Here is a 22,176-nt window from a genome sequence, read left to right as displayed (position 1 = left end):
TAAAAAACCATCATTTAAAACTGCATTTTGTGTTCAGTTATGTTATCTTTGACTAATAGTTAACGGTTTTTGATGAGCAGAAACATTTAAGTGTGACAAACATGCAAAAGAATAATAAATCAGGAAGGGGGCAAATAGTTTTCACTGTATGTAACTAAATGCTGCAACAGTAATTCAAACACAATACAGTGATAATAACACAGGCCCTAGAGCACTATTGTGCTTGTAGTGGGCACTGGGCACAATGGTGGGTCTCTGTGGGCTGTGGAGTGTCACACACACTAAAAAAAATCTGCACAAGGATGAAGTAGCCCTCAGAAGGGCGGTTTGGGATGATTAAACTGCTATCAGCCAGCAAGGATGAAAATAAACAAGCCTAACTATTTCCCTATCTCCAGCAATGTCTCTCCCTTCCTCTCTTTATTCCAGCCAAAAACAGACTGGAACATGGCGGGCGCTGCAACATTTTTATAGGGGGCGAAAGGGGGGGGGGGGGTCCGTGAGGGAGTGCAGGCTGATTGGCTGCCATGTGCCTTTGATGTAAGGGGTCAAAGTTTGGCCCAATGATGTTGTATGAGAGCAGGTCGACTAGCGCTAAGTGCTCGCCGCTCACGGTGAGCACGAATATCTGATCTTCGCAGAATACTGCTCGCCAGCGAACTATTCGGGCCATCTCTACTCATACATGAGCAACTGCAGCTTACTGCGCCTATGCAGACAAGCTTGCACAGCTACTGTGCATCCTCTCTGCAGGAAGATGAGCAGCAAGGCCCTGATATGATTAGCGACAATGCCTTGTTGCTAATCTTCCAGGGGTCGGTGCTCAGTGAACGGGGACATCAGAGCACAGAGGGAAGCCTTAATAAGATCGTGAGGCTTGCCTCTCTTTAGATAAGTATATCATTTTGTACTCAAGCCTCAGCTCGGGTACACTTTAACCACTTAAGCTTATCTGGACAAGTATTTTTGTCCAGATATGCGCAGCTAAAGGCAAAATGGACGAGTATTCTCATTCAGTTTGCAAACAGCGGTACCTGCGGGGTGCGTGCGCACCCCAGCGGTTTTCCATGTTGGCGATTGGGGAAGAGAAAGAAAGCTTTTCTGAACCAATCGCAATGCCTGTGATGAATGGACATGACCCCGATCAGAGGCCATGTTGATTCATAAGAATGTTACATTTATTTATTTTTTTACTTCATTAACATTAAAACACTTCCTTGTAAACCAAGGATTGTTTATCACCATCTAGTGGCGAAAAGTGAAATTACCCTGCACAGATTTTGTATTAAAGAGGAGCTGTCAGCCATACTATCTCAGAAAAAAAACACATACTGTATATAAGTAGATAAATACTTGCTCTACTTACATAACATATGTATTGCACTGTCCACATTTTGATTTTAGTGATTTCTCTACAGTAAAAAAAGAAAATCCTTCTAAGCATTTCACATTTTAACAGTGGTTATTTGGAAGCCAATCCTGATTTCATTTCCTCCCTTACTCTCCTATGCCTGATTGTGTATGCATTGCCCAGCCTTCACTATAAAAAGGGCATTGTCTCAGCATAAACATTTTGTGGCCAATCAGAGGGGGACAGGGGTGTGGGAGGGGAAAACAGGAGGGAAAAAGGCTTCAGCAAATGAGGCTGCATTATTTAAAGAGAGACTGAAGTCTCATAAAATTCACGTTTTTATTTTAAAAATCACTTTAACATCATTGCCCTACCTAAAACGCTGCATCCCCGCGGCTGAACACTAACTAAATCCCCCCAAACTCCCTGGGGCACACTGCGGGGAGCGCTACTGTGAGAGGCAGAGCTTTCAGCTGCAGCTTTACCTCTACATGCGTCTATCAGTGCGGATTGCCGCCTTCGCCCGCCCCTCTCAGTCTTCTTTCAGATTGACGTGCATGGATGCAAAGCTGCAGCTGAAAGCTCTGCCTCCCGGGGCAGCAAAATCCAAGCAAGAAAGTTGTGGATTTTGCTGGGGGTGGGGGGGTTAGGGGGGGATTTAGTTAAAAGTTCAGCCGCAGAGATGCAGCGTTGTAGGTAGGGTAGGGCAATGATGTTAAAGTGATTTTTTTAAATAAAAATTTGAATTTTATGAAACTTCAGAGTCTCTTTAAGTCTAAGGGGAAGTAGAGAAGCAAAAAAAGACAACCCAGCATGCCCTGCAACTTCCTTTTTGTGTACCAAATTTTGTGTGTACCAAATAAGAGTCAGGTAATCTGGGGAACGATCATTTATCAACAAGAAAATTAAAAGTGATTTTAACTTTTGGATTGCCTGGCTAGCATCCTTATTACTTGTTTACCAGATTAAAAAAAAGAATTGATTTTTGATTTTATGCTCGACAGTTACATTAAAAAAAAAAAAGAATAGGAAATACCCTCATGACATACATATTAAAATAAGATCAGTCCCTAAGGCAACTATTTATAGATTTATTTATTTATTTTAAATATTTAATGTTTGCTTGGTAACTGGGGGAGTGGGCTTTGGAATTGGTTTTATTATATTAATTTTAGTACATAAGGGCTTACAACTGATGGGACACAAAAAAAAAAACACACAGAAAAGAGACACCTTTATTTCCAAATAATATATTGGCGCCATACATTGTACTAGGAACATAATTTAAATGTGGTAATTGCTGGGACTAATGGGCAAATAAAATGGGTGGGTTATAGTAGCATTGCTTATTTTAAAACTATAGGGGTGGAATTGGAGAAATAGTGTATTTTTTATTTTTTGTGTGTGTATTTGCCTTCAAAATACATAGAAGATTAAGGAAGTACTGAAAACAAGTATCGCTCACAAAAAGCTTAATTTGTGGTGAAAAAAACAAGATATAGATCATTTACGTGTGATGAGTAGTGATAAAGTTATTGGCGAATGAATGGGAGGAGTGCTGACAGGGGAAAATTGCTTCCGTCCTTAAAGGGGTTCTTTCGCGAAAAAAGTAGGCAGTTAAAAAATGTGACAGATGACAGGTTTTGGGCCAGTCCATCTTTTTAAGGGGGATTCTCAGGGCTTTCTTTGTTTTCAACAGCATTTCCTGAACAGCAGTTTAACTGCCAAAATAGCAAGATACCAGCCGACCTCCCTAATCACTTGCACACTATTATGTCAGTTAGATTTTGCAACTGTTGTTCAGGAAATGCTGTTGAAAACAAAGAAAGCCCTGAGAATCCCCCTTAAAAAGATGGACTGGCCCAAAACCTGTCATCTGTCACATTTTTTAACTGCCTACTTTTTTCGCGAAAGAACCCCTTTAAGGTGAAAACACCTGCAGGCTGAAGTGGTTAAAGTAAACCAGAGACAGCGTAATTAAAAGATTTGATACTTACCCACGGCTTCCTCCAGCCCCATAAGCACCATTGCGTCCCTCGCCATCCTCCTAAATGCCTCTGTTCTTCTGCTAGAGCTCCCGGTAACTGGCTCAGCTGCGCCAGTCGGACTCTTCTGTGAATGCTCAGAAGGGCCGTGCATGTGCAGAAGAGACCGACTTGCGTGATTGAGCCAGATTGCCGGGACCGCTAGCAGAAGAACTGAGGCACTCAGGAGAACTGCGAGGGACTTAGTGGGGCTTATGGGGCTGGAGGAAGCCCCAGGTAAGTATCAAATCTTTATATCGTCTCTGGTACACTTTAACCACTTGAGGACTGCAGGGCTAAACCCCCCTAGTGACCAGGCCATTTTTAGCAAAATTGGCCACTGCAGCTTTAAGGCCAAGCTGCAGGACCGCACAACTCAGCACAGAAGTGATCCCCCCCTTTTCTCCCCACCAACAGAGCTCTCTGTTCGTGGGGTCTGATCGCTCCCCCATGTTTATTTTTTTTTAAATAAATATTATTGTTTGTTGTTTTTCTTTAAAAAAAACCCTGTTTCTTTAAATTTCTTCCCTCCCTCACTCCCTCCCTCACTCCCCACAGCCAGCCAATTATGGCGATCGGCTGTCATAGGCTTCTGCCTATGAGAGCCGATCGCTCTCTTGTCCCCCATGGGGACAGCCGTGTCACACGGCTGTCCCCAGTGCAGCGCTGCTGCTCATCGCAGCGCTGCACCTAGTAAATAGACGGCGTGATCGCCGTCTAACAGTCTCCCGAGCGGCAATAGCTCCGCCCTCCGAGCATGAGATGCACGCGCACCATGCGCACGATCTCATGCAAAACAGAGCCCCAGGACTTTACGCCAATTGGCGTTAGGCGGTCCTGGGGCTGCCGCCACGCCTACTGGCGTGACGCGGGCGCCAGAAGGTTAAGCTGACACTCTCATAGGTCTCTTATACAAGGCACAATTTAACAAATCCATAATTAATTACGCTATGACAATGTTTGTGATGATTACCTTACAGTATTTACATCTCTTTATATGCATTTCAGTTATAAAGATGGCTTAACTTATTGTTTCACTAGGTTTCAAAAAAAGAAAGAAGAAAAAAAAGCAGCAAATAAAATCTGTGAATGATGGTCAGTGTGCGGGAGATATGGGAAACACATTCGGTAAGTTTACACCAACAAGCCTGACCAGTTCCCACATTGGCTAGTCATTTACCACACCACAAGTGGCCGAGGGGATGTGTACAAGATCAAATGTAGAGATGGCCCGAACCTCAGATTTTCAGTTCGCGAACCTCGTTTGCGAACTTCCGCAGAAGATTCGATTCGCACGAACTTTTGCGAACCGCAATAGACTTCAATGGGGAGGCGAACTTGGAAAAGTAGAAACACTTATGCTGGCCAGAAAAGTGATAGAAAAGATGTTTCAAGGGATCTTGAAGAAAGCATCGCTCTTGAGCAGGCCCGAACTCTGTCTATGGCCGCTTCTCCGACAAAGTCGGCTGCAATCTTTAAATCTTCAAGGGCAGAAACGATCTGTTCTGTGTCGGCACCAGACTTTACAGCCTCCTGGATATTATTAGTCCACACCTTCATTGCTCGTGATACAGAAGTTAAGGAAATAGATGTTTTACAGGCAGCTCCAGCCGAAAGATACGTTCTCCTCAAGTCACTTTCGATTTTCCGGTCTAAAGTATCTTTGAAAGCCACAGAATCCTCCAGGGGTAATGCCACATGTTTCGCCAGATTAGCAATAGAGGCATCTACAGCTGGTGCGGATTGTAATGGAAGTGCATCAGCGACTTTAAAAGGATATAACTTTGCCCAGCGATTCGTGAAAGATGCTTTTCCTTCTACTTTAGCCCATTCATCATCCATAATACCCTTGATTTCTTTCATGAGGGGAAAGCTAGGACCAGTCTTGGTTAATTGAGGATAGTACTTTCCTACTTCTTCTACAGCATCGTCCGGATCAGTCCACTGAATTGCTTCCTTGACCGCCTTGATTAGTGGATCAATTAATGAAAACTGAAAAGCGACAGACTCTTCACCATCAGAGTGAGACTCTTCCGCCGAATGATGATCCTCTGTGACCTCTATACGCGGTGGCTCCGTTACTTGAGATTCTGACAAACCTTCATTTATTATGATTTCCGGAATCGCACCGCTAGTACATGGCTTTGACACCATTTCTTCTCTGACGACCTGTCTGATCAGATCCAACACTCTCGAAGAATCTTCCGAAGTAGTGGCTGTGTTTGCTTCCAGACAATCCTCACAGACTATTTTTCCAGGAACTGCCCTTATTCCACACATCCAACAATCAGTAGTTTGACGTCTTGGTGGTGGTGAATAGTGACGTCGCGGCGTAGGAGACCGTCTTCTTGATCTAGATCTCGATCTTGACCGGTAATAATACTGTGGTGTATCTCGACGTGATTTTGAGCGACTTCTCCTGGATATTGATTGATAGTATTTTGAGGAGTCTTGAGAACGGTATGCATCAGACGTTTTAGGTCTAGAAGGGCTGAAAAAAGTGAATACTAATTAGTATCCACTAAGCCACTGACCCTCCTTTTTTTTTTTTTTTTCAAAATAGAATACCTCTTATCTTTTCTCTTATCTTTTGAGCGACCCATGATGAGGTATTCAGAAAGGTGCTGCAGGGTAAACATAAAGAAAAAATTATAGCAGAAGATAATGAGCATAGAAAATGACTAATATATATATATATATATATATATAAATCCATACAAATATACATATATATATATATATATATATATATATATATATATATATATATGTCACACATAAGCTAGCTAAAGAGTAGCTAGCAAACGTACTCCTGCCCCACACTCACTGAATCTCCCGTTCACCGAGGATTTGTTGTGTAGCTTCCTTCAATTCCTGACAGGAGCTTCAGAAAGCAACCTGTCAGGACGAGCACGGCCGCTTAAATAAGACTGTGGACTGTGGGCATGCTCAGTCGCATTTTCCCACGTCCAAGATGGCCGCCCCTATGCAGAGGAAGGGCAAGAGGCGGGACTCTTCGCCGTCAGTACAACTGACAGCAAATCTCGCGCGCGCGAGAGGACGCCAGACTGCCGGAGGACGTCATAGAGGAAGGACCTTCCTTCCCCCACTGTACCACCCATTACCATGCGGCCTCGGCGTCCGGAATCCGCAACAGCCAGGCACTCCAGGCACAAGGTAGGAAGAATAGCAAGGCAACAGATAAAGGAGGAGAGGGAGAGGGAGAAAAAAAAGTAGTTTATCTCCGCAGCACGCGCGCTTGTCTGTGATTTAACAGACATATGGCGCCCAGCAATTCAGCTAGCCCTCTCTGGAGTGCATTTAGCACACACTGGAGTCCTCCCCAGGGAAAGGGGTAAACCCTGGGGGAACCTAAGGAATGAAAGGAAAGAAAACTCGATGTCCTATAGAGAGGGAGGACAAAATAAAAAAAGAATGGTGGTCGGCAGTGCATGCAAAGATTTATAGATACGATGTCCAATAGGGTTAAAGGGGGGCGGACCATAACCCATAGTAGGCTGCCATGGAAGCACCAGGGAAAAATAATTTCTCCTGCTCCGAAGCCGGCCTGCTTTGCTGCACACACAGTCAGAATTCCAGAGCTATGTGTATTTTCCACACTTCGTGGTGTGCGATGAGACAGTGCTATCTCCTGAACATACAAGCTTCAGTTTATTGCCAGGGGTGAGAGAAACATGGATCACAATGTAGACACAATTTCTGATCCAGTAAGGTAACAGAATTATTTCCACTTTACAACTCAAGCTGGGCTAAACAATGTATTGCTGGTCAGACTCTGTTAATGACTTGAGCCATTCCTTCTCCTCTCTCCCCCTGGATTGTAAATCTTAAACAGAAAGATAAGGGTTTGTTTTTCCTTAGAGAGATTTATGACAGCCCCTTCTAAGCTAAATCTTAACCCCTTGCTGGCTCATTTTAAAGGCAGCAGTAGTCTAGTATGAGATAGACAACTTCTCTACAATTATAATTGCAAATGTACTGTTGTATACTTTTGTATTGTTACATTCTGTTTTGTATACCAAAAGTAATAACATACACTAAACATTAAAAAAAATATATATTTGTACCGTATTGGCAAACAGTAAAAAAAACACCTGTGAAAGAATCAGTACAATAAATACTATAAAATAAATGCAACAGATCTGTGATTACAGAAGAGCAGAGAGGGAGATGAACGCCGCTCTGCTACTTCATGCCTGGTACACACCATGCAATTTGCCATCAGATAGATGGGTTCGAATTGATTATTTCTGACAGGTCTAATCTGATTTCTGATCATTTTTCTAATCGACTTTGTATAAGTGATCAGAAAATCGATTCAACCCATCTATCTGGTGCGTACCAGGCATTAGGGACTCACTGCTCTAACAGGAAAAACAATCATTCATCATTTTTCAGAGAGAAAACATTCATAGGTATACACGAGTCACTAAAACAGGCATTTCCTCCTGCAAACAAGTGATCGTTAAGGCTCATACACACATCAGACTATAGTCTTTGGAAAATGAAAGATCACAGACCAATCTTACCACCCTTCATGTAGTATGAGAGCCATACTGTAACGATTGTGGAACTTTCTCCGTGATCAGCGCACAACGCGTGCGCTGACACGGTGGAAATCCTCCACAAGCGTATATTTGCAGGCACCCAGCAAAAGGTGCTACGCACCTGTAGAGGGAAATTCCTGTCGGCAGATGGCGCTGGGGAGTGCAGAGGAACCAATCCTCTGTACCTCCACAAGTGCCAGACAGGAATTGTACGAAGCGCAGAACGCAATCGCAAGTGAGGCGATTGCGAATGAGATTGAGCAAAGTGACAGGTTGTATATGTGTGCGCCAATCCAGTCGCCACCCCGCGACTGCGCACACACACAACAGCAGATATGAAATAGGAACGCGATTGCGAGAGGTGCGATCGCCAGACGTGACACAAGGCAGATCAGGATAGAATACGAGGGTAGCAAAGGCACAGCAAATAATACAATAAGGAGATACGGAAAATAACAAACGCTAGCTAACCGCGAACACCGCACTCATTCGCAACAGTGCACGCGTTTATGCGCGGTCTCCACGTGATAAGCACAATAGAGACAAGCACGCCTAACTAACCATCGACAGACAAACATGAAACAGAGGACGCGAACGCTTGCTTAACAGTTACCTCACCGAGCCTCCAGCAAGCGTCCGTAGCAGACAAGACAGACACACGAAAACAGGGACAAGCGAGAGACAGGATCCACAGCACCAGCGAGAAGCGAGTGAGATCCAGGTACAGAGTAGCAGAACAGAAGGATCCACAGCACTAGCGAAAAGTGGCCAGCGCAATCCCAGGAGACAGAACAGAAGGATCCACAGCGCTAGCGAAAAGGGGCTAGCGCGATCCCAGGAGACAGAACAGAAGAGATAGCTGGTAGCAACCGCTGCACCAGCTATACTCCAAGAACAGAGATCAGAACCATTTCCTGTCGACCACCGCTGGGACAGGACAACAGCAACAGAACAAACAAACAGATAAACAATCCTAACTGCACTTAGGGAATCTGCCTAGCACAGTTTCCAGGAATAACTCTAAGCTGATCTTCAAACCAAGAGCATGGCTGACACTCTCTAGGAGTGTGTACTACAAACCCTAAAGGAATGACCAGCAAAGGACTGTGGGTAATCCCAACCTTTATACTGCCAGTCATCACAGGAGGCAGGTAGGGGATTTGCATAACGAATGTATGCAAATTCCTCAGCAGCAAGCTGCAGAACTTACAAAAGGTCTCTCTTAAAGAGACCTGCAGAATGCAGACGTGAACAGTGGTCAAAACGCTGCCTGTCTGCACAGGCAGCTGAGCAGATTCTCACAGAACCACTCTGGCAGTCCTCCCAGTTCCATCTTCCTGAGAGCATGCTGCCAGCCAGAGGACACATGGTTGGCGGCCATCTTGTCTGAATTGAAACAAAGGACATCCTCCATTTTGTTTGGATTTTAAATCTTGCTGAACTTTGAATTTATTCCTGGAACAAAGAACTTTGCGAACTTGAAACCAAGGACTTGATGATTTTCCCACAAAAGGACATATTTCCACAAACCCTAAGTATTTTCTCCCTTTTTATTTCATACTGGCTATTACTGTTTTAATAATTGTTGATTTTAATAATTGTCTGTATATATTAATTATTTATTTTGCCTGTGAATAAAAGACTTTATCAAAGTCATTCACTGTTCTGCTACCCTGCTTTTCAGCCATACACAGAAACTGATCCCAGGTCTCCGGAGAGACGCTACTACTATTGTATTGTGGTTAACTAGACAGAATAGAGTGTGTTTAACTGTTTTTATTCGCAGGACTAGTCAGTCAGGGGGCTCCTCGGGCCTCCTAGTGTGTATTTTGTAATTACCATACCTCACAGGCTCCCTTCTGGTTTTTCTGCGGCTAATTCCCAACGGTTCCTGCGCATTGACTGCGACCAGAGTTCGCACGATCCATGCGCTGGCACCATTTAGAAGGCCATTTGCGGTCGACCACTAGGGCCTCTTGTGACAGTGTTTGGCAGCGGTTGGGACCTGTGTTGTGCTGAAAAGTATCTAAGATAGCGCTAGCGCTATCCAGAAACGAACTAATTCGTTGGTGTAGCTGGAAGGCAATATATTTTTAATATATACAGAAAGACTGTGTAGCCAGTACCCCTCCCCAAAAGTTTTATTTTATTTGGCATGGAAATGTCCGGGAACCACAAGAACATGTGCCTGTCAGACCTGCAAAATCTTTGCCAAGCGAGAGGCATTGACGTCGGCCACAGGAAACAACAGGACCTGGTAACGGACTTGTTCCAATGGGATACCCAGCAACTGTGGGAGCTGGATGTGTCTGCTGAGGTAGACGCCAGCCCATCTGACCCAAATCGAGGGGAACCAGAGACTGAGAATCCTGACCGTACAGAGGTTATGCATCCTGAGGGCCCTGCATTAACAGTTACGCAGGAGAATGTCAGTATGGTCCCCAATCCCAGAGTTTCTGAAAGTACTCACCCGGAACTGGCTAGTGCTGGACTGTCCATGGGTGCTCACCCGGTAATGCAGCAGGCATTACGACAGCTGATGGAGACTGACCTGGACAAGTACCTGCAGTACATGCAAGCGTAGTTGGAACGCCAATCTGCAGAACACCACGCGGAGAGGGATGCCGCTGAGCGAGAACGCCAACGACAGCATGAGCTAAACATGGCAAAAGTGCAACAGGCCAGCCGGAGTTCTCCGCCCAGCCTCCCTGCTGAAGGAGCTGCATCACCCACAAGTGCAAAATTTAAATTTGCTAATATTGAAAAAGACACAGACATTGACTTGTTTTTGCGATCTTTTGAAAAAGCATGCCGTCAGTATCATCTGTCCCAAGACCAGTGGGCCAGGCATCTGACACCTTTGCTGCGCTATAAAGCGCTTGATGCTTTCGCAGAATTGCCTGCGGAGAAAGATAATGATTATGCCGCTATAAAAGACGCTATCATTACGAAGTACCAGCTGACGCCAGAAGCCTATCGCAAAAAGTTCAGGGCCTGGCAGAAAAAGTCTTCTGATTCGTACCGAGATGTGGTCAGCAGCTTGCTCACCACACTCCGCCAGTGGACTCTAGGCCTCACCAAAGGGTCTTATGGTGTCCTGGAGGACTTGATAGTCCTCAAACAATTTCTGAACATTTGCCCTGCTGATGTACAACAGTTTGTGCTAGAGCGCAAGCCGGCGTCAACAACTGTCGCTGCAGACCTCGCTGAGACTTTTGCGACTACCCAGGTGCCTGATGCACGCAGAACTGTCCCATCCAGCTGGAGAGGAGGTCAGCCCCATACTCTGGCAGACTCTCCTGCCCCTGTGAGCCGTCAGTCACCGAGGCCACTCAGCGCAGCTGCTGCACCCAGGTCTGCAGCCCCTGGAGAGTTCACCTGTCACTACTGCTGCCAGCCCGGACACATGAAATTCGACTGTCCGGAGCGGAGACAGACACCACCAGCAAATGCAGCACCTGTATCACCTGTACCTCACCCACAGCAGAGGCAACCCGCCAGCAAACCACAGCCTGGATCATCAGATTTTGTTCTGTTTGCCCGCGGAAAGGAAATCCGCGACCGAACCGACCAGCAGCAACTTGTTAGAGTGAACGGCAAAGTTGTCACCGGATTCCGAGACACCGGAGCTGACATGACGTTAGTTCATTCACGCCTTGTGCCAAAGGAGAGCATCAGCTCCAGCCGATCCCTTGCCCTTACTGGAGTAGAGGGCACCCTTTTTCACATAGCCCACGCGAGAGTGAAGATGGATTGGGGGGTGGGAAGAATAGAGTGTGTTTAACCATTTTTATTCGCAGGACTAGTCAGTCAGTGGGCTCCTCGGGCCCATGGTAACCGAGGTGGTGGCAGTTATACCCTGAATTAGTGTGTATTTTGTAATTACCGTACCTCACAGGCTCCCTTCTGGTTTGTCTGCGGCTAATTCCCAACGGTTCCTGCGCATTGACTGCGACCAGAGTTCGCACGATCCGTGCGCTGGCACTGTTTAGAAGGCCATTTGCGGTCTGACCACTAGGGCCTTTTGTGACAGTTCTCTCTCCATGTTTTAAAAATAAAAATTGATTTGTTAAAAAAAGAGTGTAATTAGTGTACTGCTTCACATTGACACACCAAACTCACTGTGTAACGCACTGCAAACAGCTGTTTGTGTAGTGACGGCCGTGCTGGACTACTGCGCAGTGCGCACTATGGCGAGATTGCTCTTCCTCACTCAGTGATGTCAGGTTAGGTAATGTCTGACTGCCTTATCAACTTTCGATGGTTCTTTCTCTACCATTGTTAAAGCTTACATCTATTTTTTTTAAATTACATTTTCTACTTGCTGTTCAGGACCTGCAACGAGAATCTATTATGGAAGGCAAGTCTGCCATTGTGACCAAGGGTAATGGCCGGGGAATCGGGGTTCGATTCCGGTCCGAAGTGGGAGCCTGAGACCCATGCTGTATAAGTCCTGTACCTGCTCTGACCACTCTTTGCAGACCAGGCATCTGTGGTTAGATGGACCTTTGACCTAGCGTAAGACAAACCAAGTCGAAAGCATTTGCCAAGAATGTGTTATGGAGGGCAAGTCTGCCATTTATTCAACTGTGTGAAACTTTTTTTGGTACTTTCTCAGTACCATGGTGTCCACGGCGGGTAACAAACAGGCCGAGTAATCCTGCTTCGATTCCGTTCCGGAGTTGGAACCTAAGAAACGGCTACCACATGGAAGGCAGCAGGCATGGCAGGGGATACACTGGTCCTGACTGTAAAAGTAAAAGAAATAACCGACGACCAGGACTTTTTCGAGGCCCTGCTGTTATGAATCAACTTTAAATCCTTTAACGAGAATCTGTTATGGAGGTCAAGTCTGCCATTGTGACCACTGACCATGGGTAATGGCCGGGGAATCCTTCCTGGTCTGATTCCGGTCCGGAGTTGTAGCCTAAGAAACGGCTACCACCACACATCCAGGCAAGGAGGGCAGCAGGCAGTCATGCACGTCCCGAGGTAGTGACCAAAAATAACAATACAGGAGGACTTTCGAGGCCCTGATGTGTATGTGAAATGAATCCACTTTAAATCCTTTAACGAGAATCTCTTATGGCGGACAATGACGACACCACTTGCCTTTTAGGAGAATCTGTTCTGGAGGGCAAGTCTGCCGTCCATTCAAGTGAAAGGTATGCACTGACTGCCAGGTATAATACAATGTGCAGTCACAGATGCAGTGAAAGGTATGCAGTGACTGCAAACAGCTGTTTGTGTAGTGACGGTCGTGCTGGACTGGTGCGCACCATGACGAGAGTGCAGGTGATGGTGGCTTTACAGCCCATATGGTCTCCCGGCTGATATAGCTGAATGACAGAACAGTGACTGTCCAGCTGGTCAAATTTGGTCTGACCACAATGAAGCAACGACCTTATTGCAACGACCTTATTATTTTTGGTGTGCCAGCACCCGAGACACTCGTATAGCCAGCGGTCATTGCATCATTGTGATACGCAAGCCCCTTCACCGCGGCAAGGTAATGATCACGAAGGGGGATGGGCACATATACAAGCTTTGTGTTTTGTTGTGGCAGCCACTGCTAGCAGAGGCCTAAAAAATTCAGGAATCTGCCTGGAGTCCTGGACCCTGTTGGTGGTGGCGGAGAATGCAGTCAAGCGGCCGGCTGGCAGCGGTGCTGTGTGGGGAGCGACTTAGTCTTGGGGCAGGCAGCCAGCAGTCACACGGCGTGCAGGCAGAGATGCTGTGTGTGGGGACTGACTTACTCTTTGGGCGGGCAGTAGCCATCCGGGATCCATGCCTCATCATTAACAAAGATGGCGCCTGTGCGGGTCGCCTCGGTCACATGGCTCCTGGTTTTTATGTAGTTTTATGTAGCTGAATGTAGCTTTTTAGTAGTAGTTTTTAGTTTTAGTAGCAGTTTTTAGTTTTAGTAGCAGTTTAGTAATAACAAAGTTTAGTAATATTAATATTAGTATCAGCAGAAGCTTCCACTCACCTGGCACAACTGATCCAGCGCGGACCACACATCGCTCCACGGGGTCCCACACCGACAACGATCCTCTGCTTCTGGTCTGGCCGCCGCTCTGCTCTCCGCTCCGCAGACACGCAGGATCCCATCTGGCGCTGCTAGACCCGGACCCCAGCCGCAACCCACCACCGCTACCACGGCTCCTGCCGCCTCACTGTCCCCGCTGCTCGGCCGCTTCTTCTTCCTCGGGCCTCTGCATCAGAACAACTGTCGTGCTGCGGATGTTCCTCCTGCCGTCTCTCCATCGAGACCACGGGCAGTCTCCTCCTGCCGCCTCAGCTACCTCTGCCGTCTGGGGGGGCTTCCTCCGCCGCCACCTCTCAGCCTCTAGCAAGTCGGCCCTAGCACGTGGTCACCGGGCCTCGACTGAGCACGGAAACACCAGTCCCAGCAGGAAAGCCGTCGGCGGGCAGCATCCTTCCTTTGCCACTAGGAGAAGGGCAGCCCCTCTGGCCTCAGCCACCCCCAGATGACAGGCTCCCCTGACTGCCAGCAGCATCACTCCGGCACCCAGAGGACCAAGATCATAGGCCTGCACTCTGAACGGTGAGCCGCACTCTGGAGCTGCACTCCAAATGGTGAGCTGGAAACTGCTAAACTTTCCTGCCTCTCTCAGCCTCCCTGCATCCTGGACCACCATCACTTCTGTGCTTCTTGTGCCTTTTTCTATCTGCCACTCTGCACCCCCAGCTTACCACCCATGCCTGTCTCTGGATGCTATTGCACCCTGAATTTCTACTGTGCCTGTTCTGTACGCCACTTGCACCTTAGACTATCACTGGGCCTGTACTGCATACCATCTGCACCCCTGATTACTATTGTGCCTGCCACATGCACCCTAGAACACTTTTATGACTGTTGTGTGCCTGCACTGTATGCCACATGCACCCTAGAACACTTTTATGACTGTTCTGTATGCCACTTGAACTCTGGATTACTGCTGTGCCTGCACTGTATGCCACCTGTTCAGTACTATGCCGGAACTGTATGCCACACTTGTGTACAATATACCACCTGCACCTCAGATTAGCACTAGTGTGCCTGTACGGCATGCCGCTGGCTTATGAAATTGCATTGTACCTCAGACTACCAGTGTGCCCGCTCTGTATGCCACTCTGCGCCTACGATTTCCTCAGACTGGTCCTGTGCCTCTCTTTGCACTGCCTGCTCAGCCTGGCTTAGCAGCTAACCGAACTCGGTATGGGCAAAGAACAGCCCCTCTCCCCACACATTGTCACCCTATCCAGAGAGGAGCTCCTGCACTGGGAACCTTTAGTCCACACCAGCGAAGATGCTCCCCTGCGGGACGTGGTTGAGGCCCACATCAAAAAGCTGGTTTCATACCGCGCCACAAGGAAACGCTGCCACAGGGGAAAGAGGGCGGGGGCTCTAGTGAGACTCAAGAGGAAGGGCCTACGCTCTCCTGTCCCTGCTATCCTACTAGCAAATGTGCGCTCTCTACCGAATAAGATAGACGAACTGCTTCTCCTACTAGGTAGCAAACCCTCGATTGGCAGGAACTCCCCGGTTCTCTGCTTTACCGAAACCTGGCTGAGCGACAGTACCCCTGACAATACTCTTCAGGTGCCAGGCCACAACATCTTTCGAGCAGACAGAGATCAGGCCCTCTCTGGGAAAAAGCACGGAGGAGGCATATGCTTCTACATAAACACCTCCTGGTGCACCACCACCACCATCCTCAGCAAGATCTGTTCCCCCGATGTTGAGCTACTGGCCATCAACTGCAAGCCCCAGTACTCACCCAGGGAGTTTACATCCTTTGTTCTCTTTGGAGTCTACATCCCCCCCGATGCGAACACCAAGACTGCCCTACAGATTCTTAACGACAGCATCCTGCGGTGGGAAACTGCTCTTCCAGAAGCCCTCTTCATCATCCTGGGGGACTTCAACAGAGCCAACCTTCGCCAGGAACTGCCCCGGTACAAGCAGCACATCTCCTGCCCCACCAGGAACCACAACACCCTGGACCACTGCTACACAGTGCAAAAGAATGCCTACAAGGCCACTCGGGGAGCTGCCCTGGGGAACTCGGATCACTGCCTAATTCATCTGATCCCTACCTACCGAAGGCTCCTGGAATCCACTAAGCCTGTCATCAGGACTGTCAAAAAATGAACAGATGATGCAAAGCTGGAGCTGCAGGCATGCTTAGATTGCACTGACTGGTCGGCCCTGGAGGCACCCACCCTGGCTGAATGGACAGAAAACGTCACCTCCTATATAAGCTTCTGTGAGGAGTCGTGCATCCCTACTAAGACCTTCAAAGTCTTCCCCAACAACAAGCCCTGGTTCACCAGCAAGCTGCGTCGGCTTCGGAAACTCAAGGAGGAGGCGCACAAGTCCGGCACCCCAGCTGAGTTCAGGGAGGCCAGGAATACCCTGAACCGGGAACTAAAAGCTGCTAAGAGGGCCTACTCCGAGAAGCTGAAGCTCAGTCTCCAGTCAAACAACTCCCGGGAGGTCTGGAAAGGTCTCAGGGCAGTTACCAACTTCAAACCCGCTCACCATCAGGCAATCCCTAGTATCCAACTAGCTGAGGAACTCAACGAGTTTTATTGCAGGTTCGAGCACCTCTCCACACCAAAGGACATTCCATCCTCTCTACCCTCCCCATGGGGGCAGGATGCTTCGGCGTCAATCAAAGTCCAGGAGAAGGATGTACTGCGTCAACTCCACAAACTAAACCACAGGAAGGCTGCAGGCCCGGATGGCGTGTCATCAATGTGTCTGAAAACCTGTGCAGTACAGCTAGCTCCCATCCTTACCTCCATTTATAACAGATCCCTAGCGGAAGGCAGGGTCCCCCCTTGCTTCAAAAGGTCCACAATCATCCCAGTCCCCAAGAAACCAGGGAACACCGATCACAACAACTTCAGACCTGTAGCCCTCACTCCCATCATCATGAAGGTCCTTGAGCGACTAGTCCTTGCTGTCCTGAAGAGCTCCACCGATGCCCTCCTCGATCCTCATCAGTTTGCGTACAGGGCGAACAGGTCAGTTGAGGATGCAGTCAATGTCAGCCTGGCGTATATCACTGAGCACCTGGGCAGACCTGGCTCCTATGCCAGAATCCTGTTCTTGGACTTTAGCTTGGCCTTCAACACCATGCGCCCGGACATCCTGCTCAACAACCTTGCGCAACTTGGAGTCGACCCATCCCTTAGCAGGTGGGTTGGGGACTTCCTCACAAACAGAACACAGCAAGTCAAGCTCGGTAACTGCTCCTCCAGTGTGAGAACCACCAACATAGGGGCACCGCAGGGGTGCGTACTGTCCCCACTACTGTTTTCCCTCTACACCAACAATTGCACCTCAACTGCTGACTCTGTCAAGATCATGAAATTTGCGGATGACACAACTATCATCGGTCTCATCAGAAGCAACGAGGAGCAAGCTTACCACAGCGAGATTGAGAGGATCTGTAACTGGTGCAAGCAAAACAATCTCGTCCTCAATGCATCCAAGACTGTCGAACTAATTGTAGACTTCAGGAAACACCCTCCTGCCCTTCCACCAGTTCTCATTGGAGAGACTGAAGTCTCCAGGGCACCAAGTGTTCGGTTTCTGGGCACCACCATAACCAGTGACCTAAGATGGGGGCAAAATACCACCAGAATCCAGAAAAATGCTCAGATGAGGCTGTTTTTTCTGCGCCAGCTGAAGAAATTCGGCATCCTGCGTGATCTGCTCACCAGCTTCTACTCCGCCACAGTTTAGTCCATCCTCTGCTCCTCCATCATTGTCTGGTATTCGGGAGCCAACGCTAGCGACAAGCATAAACTTCAGAGAGTAATTAGCGCTGCAGAGAAGATCATTGGCACACCTCTGCCCCCTCTCGACCTCCTCCACACAGCCAGAATGATGAAAAGAGCCAGCAGGATCTCCCAAGACCCCTCCCACCCAGGAAGCAACTTCTTTGAGCCCCTTTAATCGGGCCGCCGCTTCAGACTAGTCCGCTCCAGAACCAAGAGGCGTAGAAACACCTTTTTTCCCCAGGCAGTCCTCCTACTGAACACTCCTCCCACCTGGGCCTCTACAGCTTAGGGCATGTACAACTCAGTTCTCCAGTCGCCAACATTGACTCTTTGCCTTGCCGCCTCGCTTGTAACAATGCACTCTGCACCAACGTTATGCACATTTAACTTAAATGCCTGTATGTATGTATGTATGTATGTATGTATGTCTTACGTCTTTGCTCTCCGCCATTGCCATGTGTACCACAACCAATTCCGGGGGCGCCAACAGCGCACTCGGCGAATAAAAGTGATTCTGATTCTGATTCGTTTTGATAAAGGTGAGGTACTGAACACTTTTGTGACTTAGGCGACTTCTCTTCTCAGTGACAATGCCTCCAGCTGCACTGAAGGTCCTTTGACAGTACGCTTGCGGCAGGGCAAGAGAGAAGTTGGATGGCAAATTGGGACAGCTCTGGCCACAGGTCAAGCCTGCGCACCCAGTAGTCCAAGGGTTCATCGTCACTGCTCACAGTGTCTACATCCACAGTAAAGCAGCAAGAAAAGTGATCCCTCAGCTCTACCGCAAAGTAATAGATATACCATGGAGTCAACCTGTCCACACCTTAGGTGTGTAACATTCACAGCAGCAAAGACAAAACAACTGGGTCTCCACCTGGATTTGTGCAAAAATGCTGGTTTATTGTACCATAGTAATAGAAAAAAACACACGACGTTTCGGCCAGCGGCCTTTATCAAGTGTTACACACACTGAAAGAAAGCTCACATACAGTGGTGTGAAAAACTATTTGCCCCCTTCCTGATTTCTTATTCTTTTGCATGTTTGTCACACTTAAATGTTTCTGCTCATCAAAAACCGTTAACTATTAGTCAAAGATAACCTAATTGAACACAAAATGCAGTTTTAAATGATGGTTTTTATTATTTAGTGAGAAAAAAAAACTCCAAATCTACATGGCCCTGTGTGAAAAAGTGATTGCCCCCCCCTTGTTAAAAAATAACTTAAAGGTGGTTTATTACACCTGAGTTCAATTTCTGTAGTCACCCCCAGGCCTGATTACTGCCACACCTGTTTCAATCAAGAAATCACTTAAATAGGAGCTATCTGACACAGAGAAGTAGACCAAAAGCACCTCAAACGTTAGACATGATGCCAAGATCCAAAGAAATTCAGGAACAAATGAGAACAAAAGTACTGTAATTGAAATCTATCAGTCTGGTAAAGGTTATAAAGCCATTTCTAAAGCTTTGGGACTCCAGCAAACCACAGTGAGAGCCATTATCCACAAATGGCAAACACATGGAACAGTGATGAACCTTCCCAGGAGTGGCCGGCCGACCAAAATTACCCCAAGAGCACAGAGAAAGCTCATCCGAGAGGCCACAAAAGACCCCCAGGACAACATCTAAAGAACTGCAGGCCTCACTTGCCTCAATTAAGGTCAGTGTTCACGACTCCACCATAAGAAAGAGACTGGGCAAAAACAGCCTGCATGGAAGATATCCAAGGTGCAAACCACTTTTAAGCAAAAAGAACATTAAGGCTCGTCTCAATCTTGCTAAAAAAACATCTCAATGATTGCCAAGACTTTGGGGAAAATACCTTGTGGACCGACGAGACAAAAGTTGAACTTTTTGGAAGGTGCGTGTCCCGTTACATCTGGCGTAGAAGTAACACAGCATTTCAGCAGAAGAACATCATACCAACAGTAAAATATGGTGGTGGTAGTGTGATGGTCTGAGGTTGTTTTGCTGCTTCAGGACCTGGAAGGCATGCTGTGATAGATGGAACCATGAATTCTACTGTCTGCCAAAAAATCCTGAAGGAGAATGTCCGGCCATCTGTTCGTCAACTCAAGCTAAAGCGATCTTGGGTGCTGCAGCAGGACAATGACCCAAAACACACCAGCAAATTCACCTCTGAATGACTGAAGAAAAACAAAATGAAGACTTTGGAGAGGTCTAGTCAAAGTCCTGACCTGAATCCTATTGAGATGTTGTGGCATGACCTTAAAAAGGCGGTTCATGCTAGAAAACCCTCAAATAAAGCTGAATTACAACAATTCTGCAAAGATGAGTGGGCCAAAATTCCTCCATAGCGCTGTAAAAGACTCGTTACAAGTTATCGCAAATGCTTGATTGCAGTTATTGCTGCTAAGGGTGGCCCAACTAGTTATTAGGTTCAGGGGGCAATTTCTTTTTCACACAGGGCCATGTAGATTTTGAGGTTTTTTTCTCACTAAACAATAAAAAACATTTAAAACTGCATTTTGTGTTCAATTATGTTATCTTTGACTAATAGTTAACGGTTTTTGATGAGCAGAAACATTTAAGTGTGACAAACATGCAAAAGAATAAGAAATCAGAAAGGGGGCAAATAGTTTTTCACACCACTGTATAAATCACAAATTGTCATAAAACACACCCCTAAGGGTGGGCACCTGCTTAATTAGAGAGATTTAAAGCAACAGCACATGGAATACAGTAGGTCACAAAAAACATCTTAAATTTCAAGCCTCATTAAGTCCACTGGGCAAAATAATCCAGAACTATGGCCTAGGATACCATTGTTATGCAGATGACACACAACTGTATCTGTCCTTCAAGCCTGACACCCAAGACCCATCAGCATCCATAAATGCGTGTCTAGTGGATTTACAAAATTGGATGAACACCAGCTGGCTGAGGCTGAACTCTGACAAAACAGAAGTGTTGGTGGTAGGTGGTCCACACATGATGGATAAAGTTCAAAACGCTCACCACCTCAAACTAGCAATTGAGGGAGATACTGTACAGTATAAAGACTCTGTGCGAAACCTTGGGGTGATCCTGGATGGAAATCTAAAACTCAAACAGCAGATATCAGCTGTCGTCAAGTCTTCCTTCTTCCATCTAAGAAATATAGCGAAAATCAAACACCTTATCCCAGCTGAAGACCTACCTGTCCTGGTTCCTGCATTTGTATCCTCCCACCTAGACTACTGCAACGCCCTGTTCATCGGATCTACAGATAAGGTTCAGCGCCCCTTACAGCTAGTACAGAATGCTGCAGCCAGACTCCTAGCCAATGCCCCCCGCAGCTCACACATCACCCCAGTACTGCAAACTTTTCACTGGTTGCCAGTAAAATGGAGAATCAATTTTAAGATCTGCCTGCTGACATTCAAGGCTCTACACCACATGGGACCCAAATACATAGCGGATCTATTGGAACTTTATGCCCCTCCACGCACCCTCTGCTCTGCCAACAAGATGAAGCTGGTTATTCCCAGGATACACTTAACATTTGGTGCTCAGGCCTTTTCCTATGCAGCCCCTACTCTATGGAACTCACTTCCACAATCAGTACGACAGGCTCCTTCTCTGGACAGCTTTAAAAAAAGGCTAAAAACTCACCTCTTTTCCCTAGCCTTTGAGACTGCATAATGCAGGGTCACAGCGCTTTGAGTCCCCAGGGAGAAAAGCGCTATATAAATATTATTGTTATTGTTACCTGGGACCAAAGTGTTTAACCTACCGATCCATCTACTTTCCCTTCTTAGGAGGGTTGTTTCAATGTCCATTCCTTCTCCAGCTGTGACTTTCTCCAATACACACCATCTTAATTCGCTCACCATGTGGTTGCAATCATAAAAATGTTTACCTACAGGAGAATAAAAATTCTTTTCAGGATCATTGATGTACTTCCTGTACAATCTTTTGTCACTCCTATGCTCATTGATCCTTACTCTGATGGGTCTGGATGTTTGTCCAACATAGCCCATCCCACACGGGCACTTAAGAAAATAAATGACATTTGGAGTTACACAGGAAAAATTTCCATTAACCTTAATGGGCGTGCCCTTTGTGGGATGAGGTATGTGCTCCCCTCTAACGATACTCCCACAATTTTGACAACTCAAACATGGGAATGTACCGTTTTTCTTAGGTAAAAACGTCAATGTCTGTTTCGGATTCTTTTTTATGTCCGCACGAACCAGCATGTTGCGGATACTTTTACCTCTTCTGTATACAAACCTAGGGGGAGAATGAAATACTTTAGACAATAATGGGTCAGCCTCTATCAATGACCAGTTGTCGAGTCTACTTTTTCTTACTAACTAGGCATTATTATTGAATGTCGATATGAACTGTACATCCCCCTGCATTTTTTTCTTTCTGCTGTCTCTGTCTCAAAATCCTTCTATCCATTTTTGCCACCGTTAATGCTGTATTT

General features: G+C 46.8%; 1 protein-coding gene across 1 annotated transcript in view; it reads left to right on the top strand.

The window, feature by feature from the left end:
• The window catches only part of LOC137528401 (ADP-ribosylation factor-like protein 13B), a 2,482,321-nt gene that overhangs the window by 2,333,822 nt on the left and 126,323 nt on the right, over window positions 1–22,176 (top strand). Inside the window, exon 9 of the mRNA XM_068249693.1 lies at window positions 4,417–4,503. Coding sequence (XP_068105794.1) covers window positions 4,417–4,503 — 87 coding nt within the window. The remainder of the gene's footprint in view (window positions 1–4,416; window positions 4,504–22,176) is intronic.

Source organism: Hyperolius riggenbachi, chromosome 8 (assembly GCF_040937935.1).
Source record: "Hyperolius riggenbachi isolate aHypRig1 chromosome 8, aHypRig1.pri, whole genome shotgun sequence".
Classification (NCBI taxonomy): Eukaryota; Metazoa; Chordata; class Amphibia; order Anura; family Hyperoliidae; genus Hyperolius; species Hyperolius riggenbachi.
Note: the sequence above shows the minus strand (reverse complement) of the source record. Positions and strands in the feature narration are given on the sequence as shown.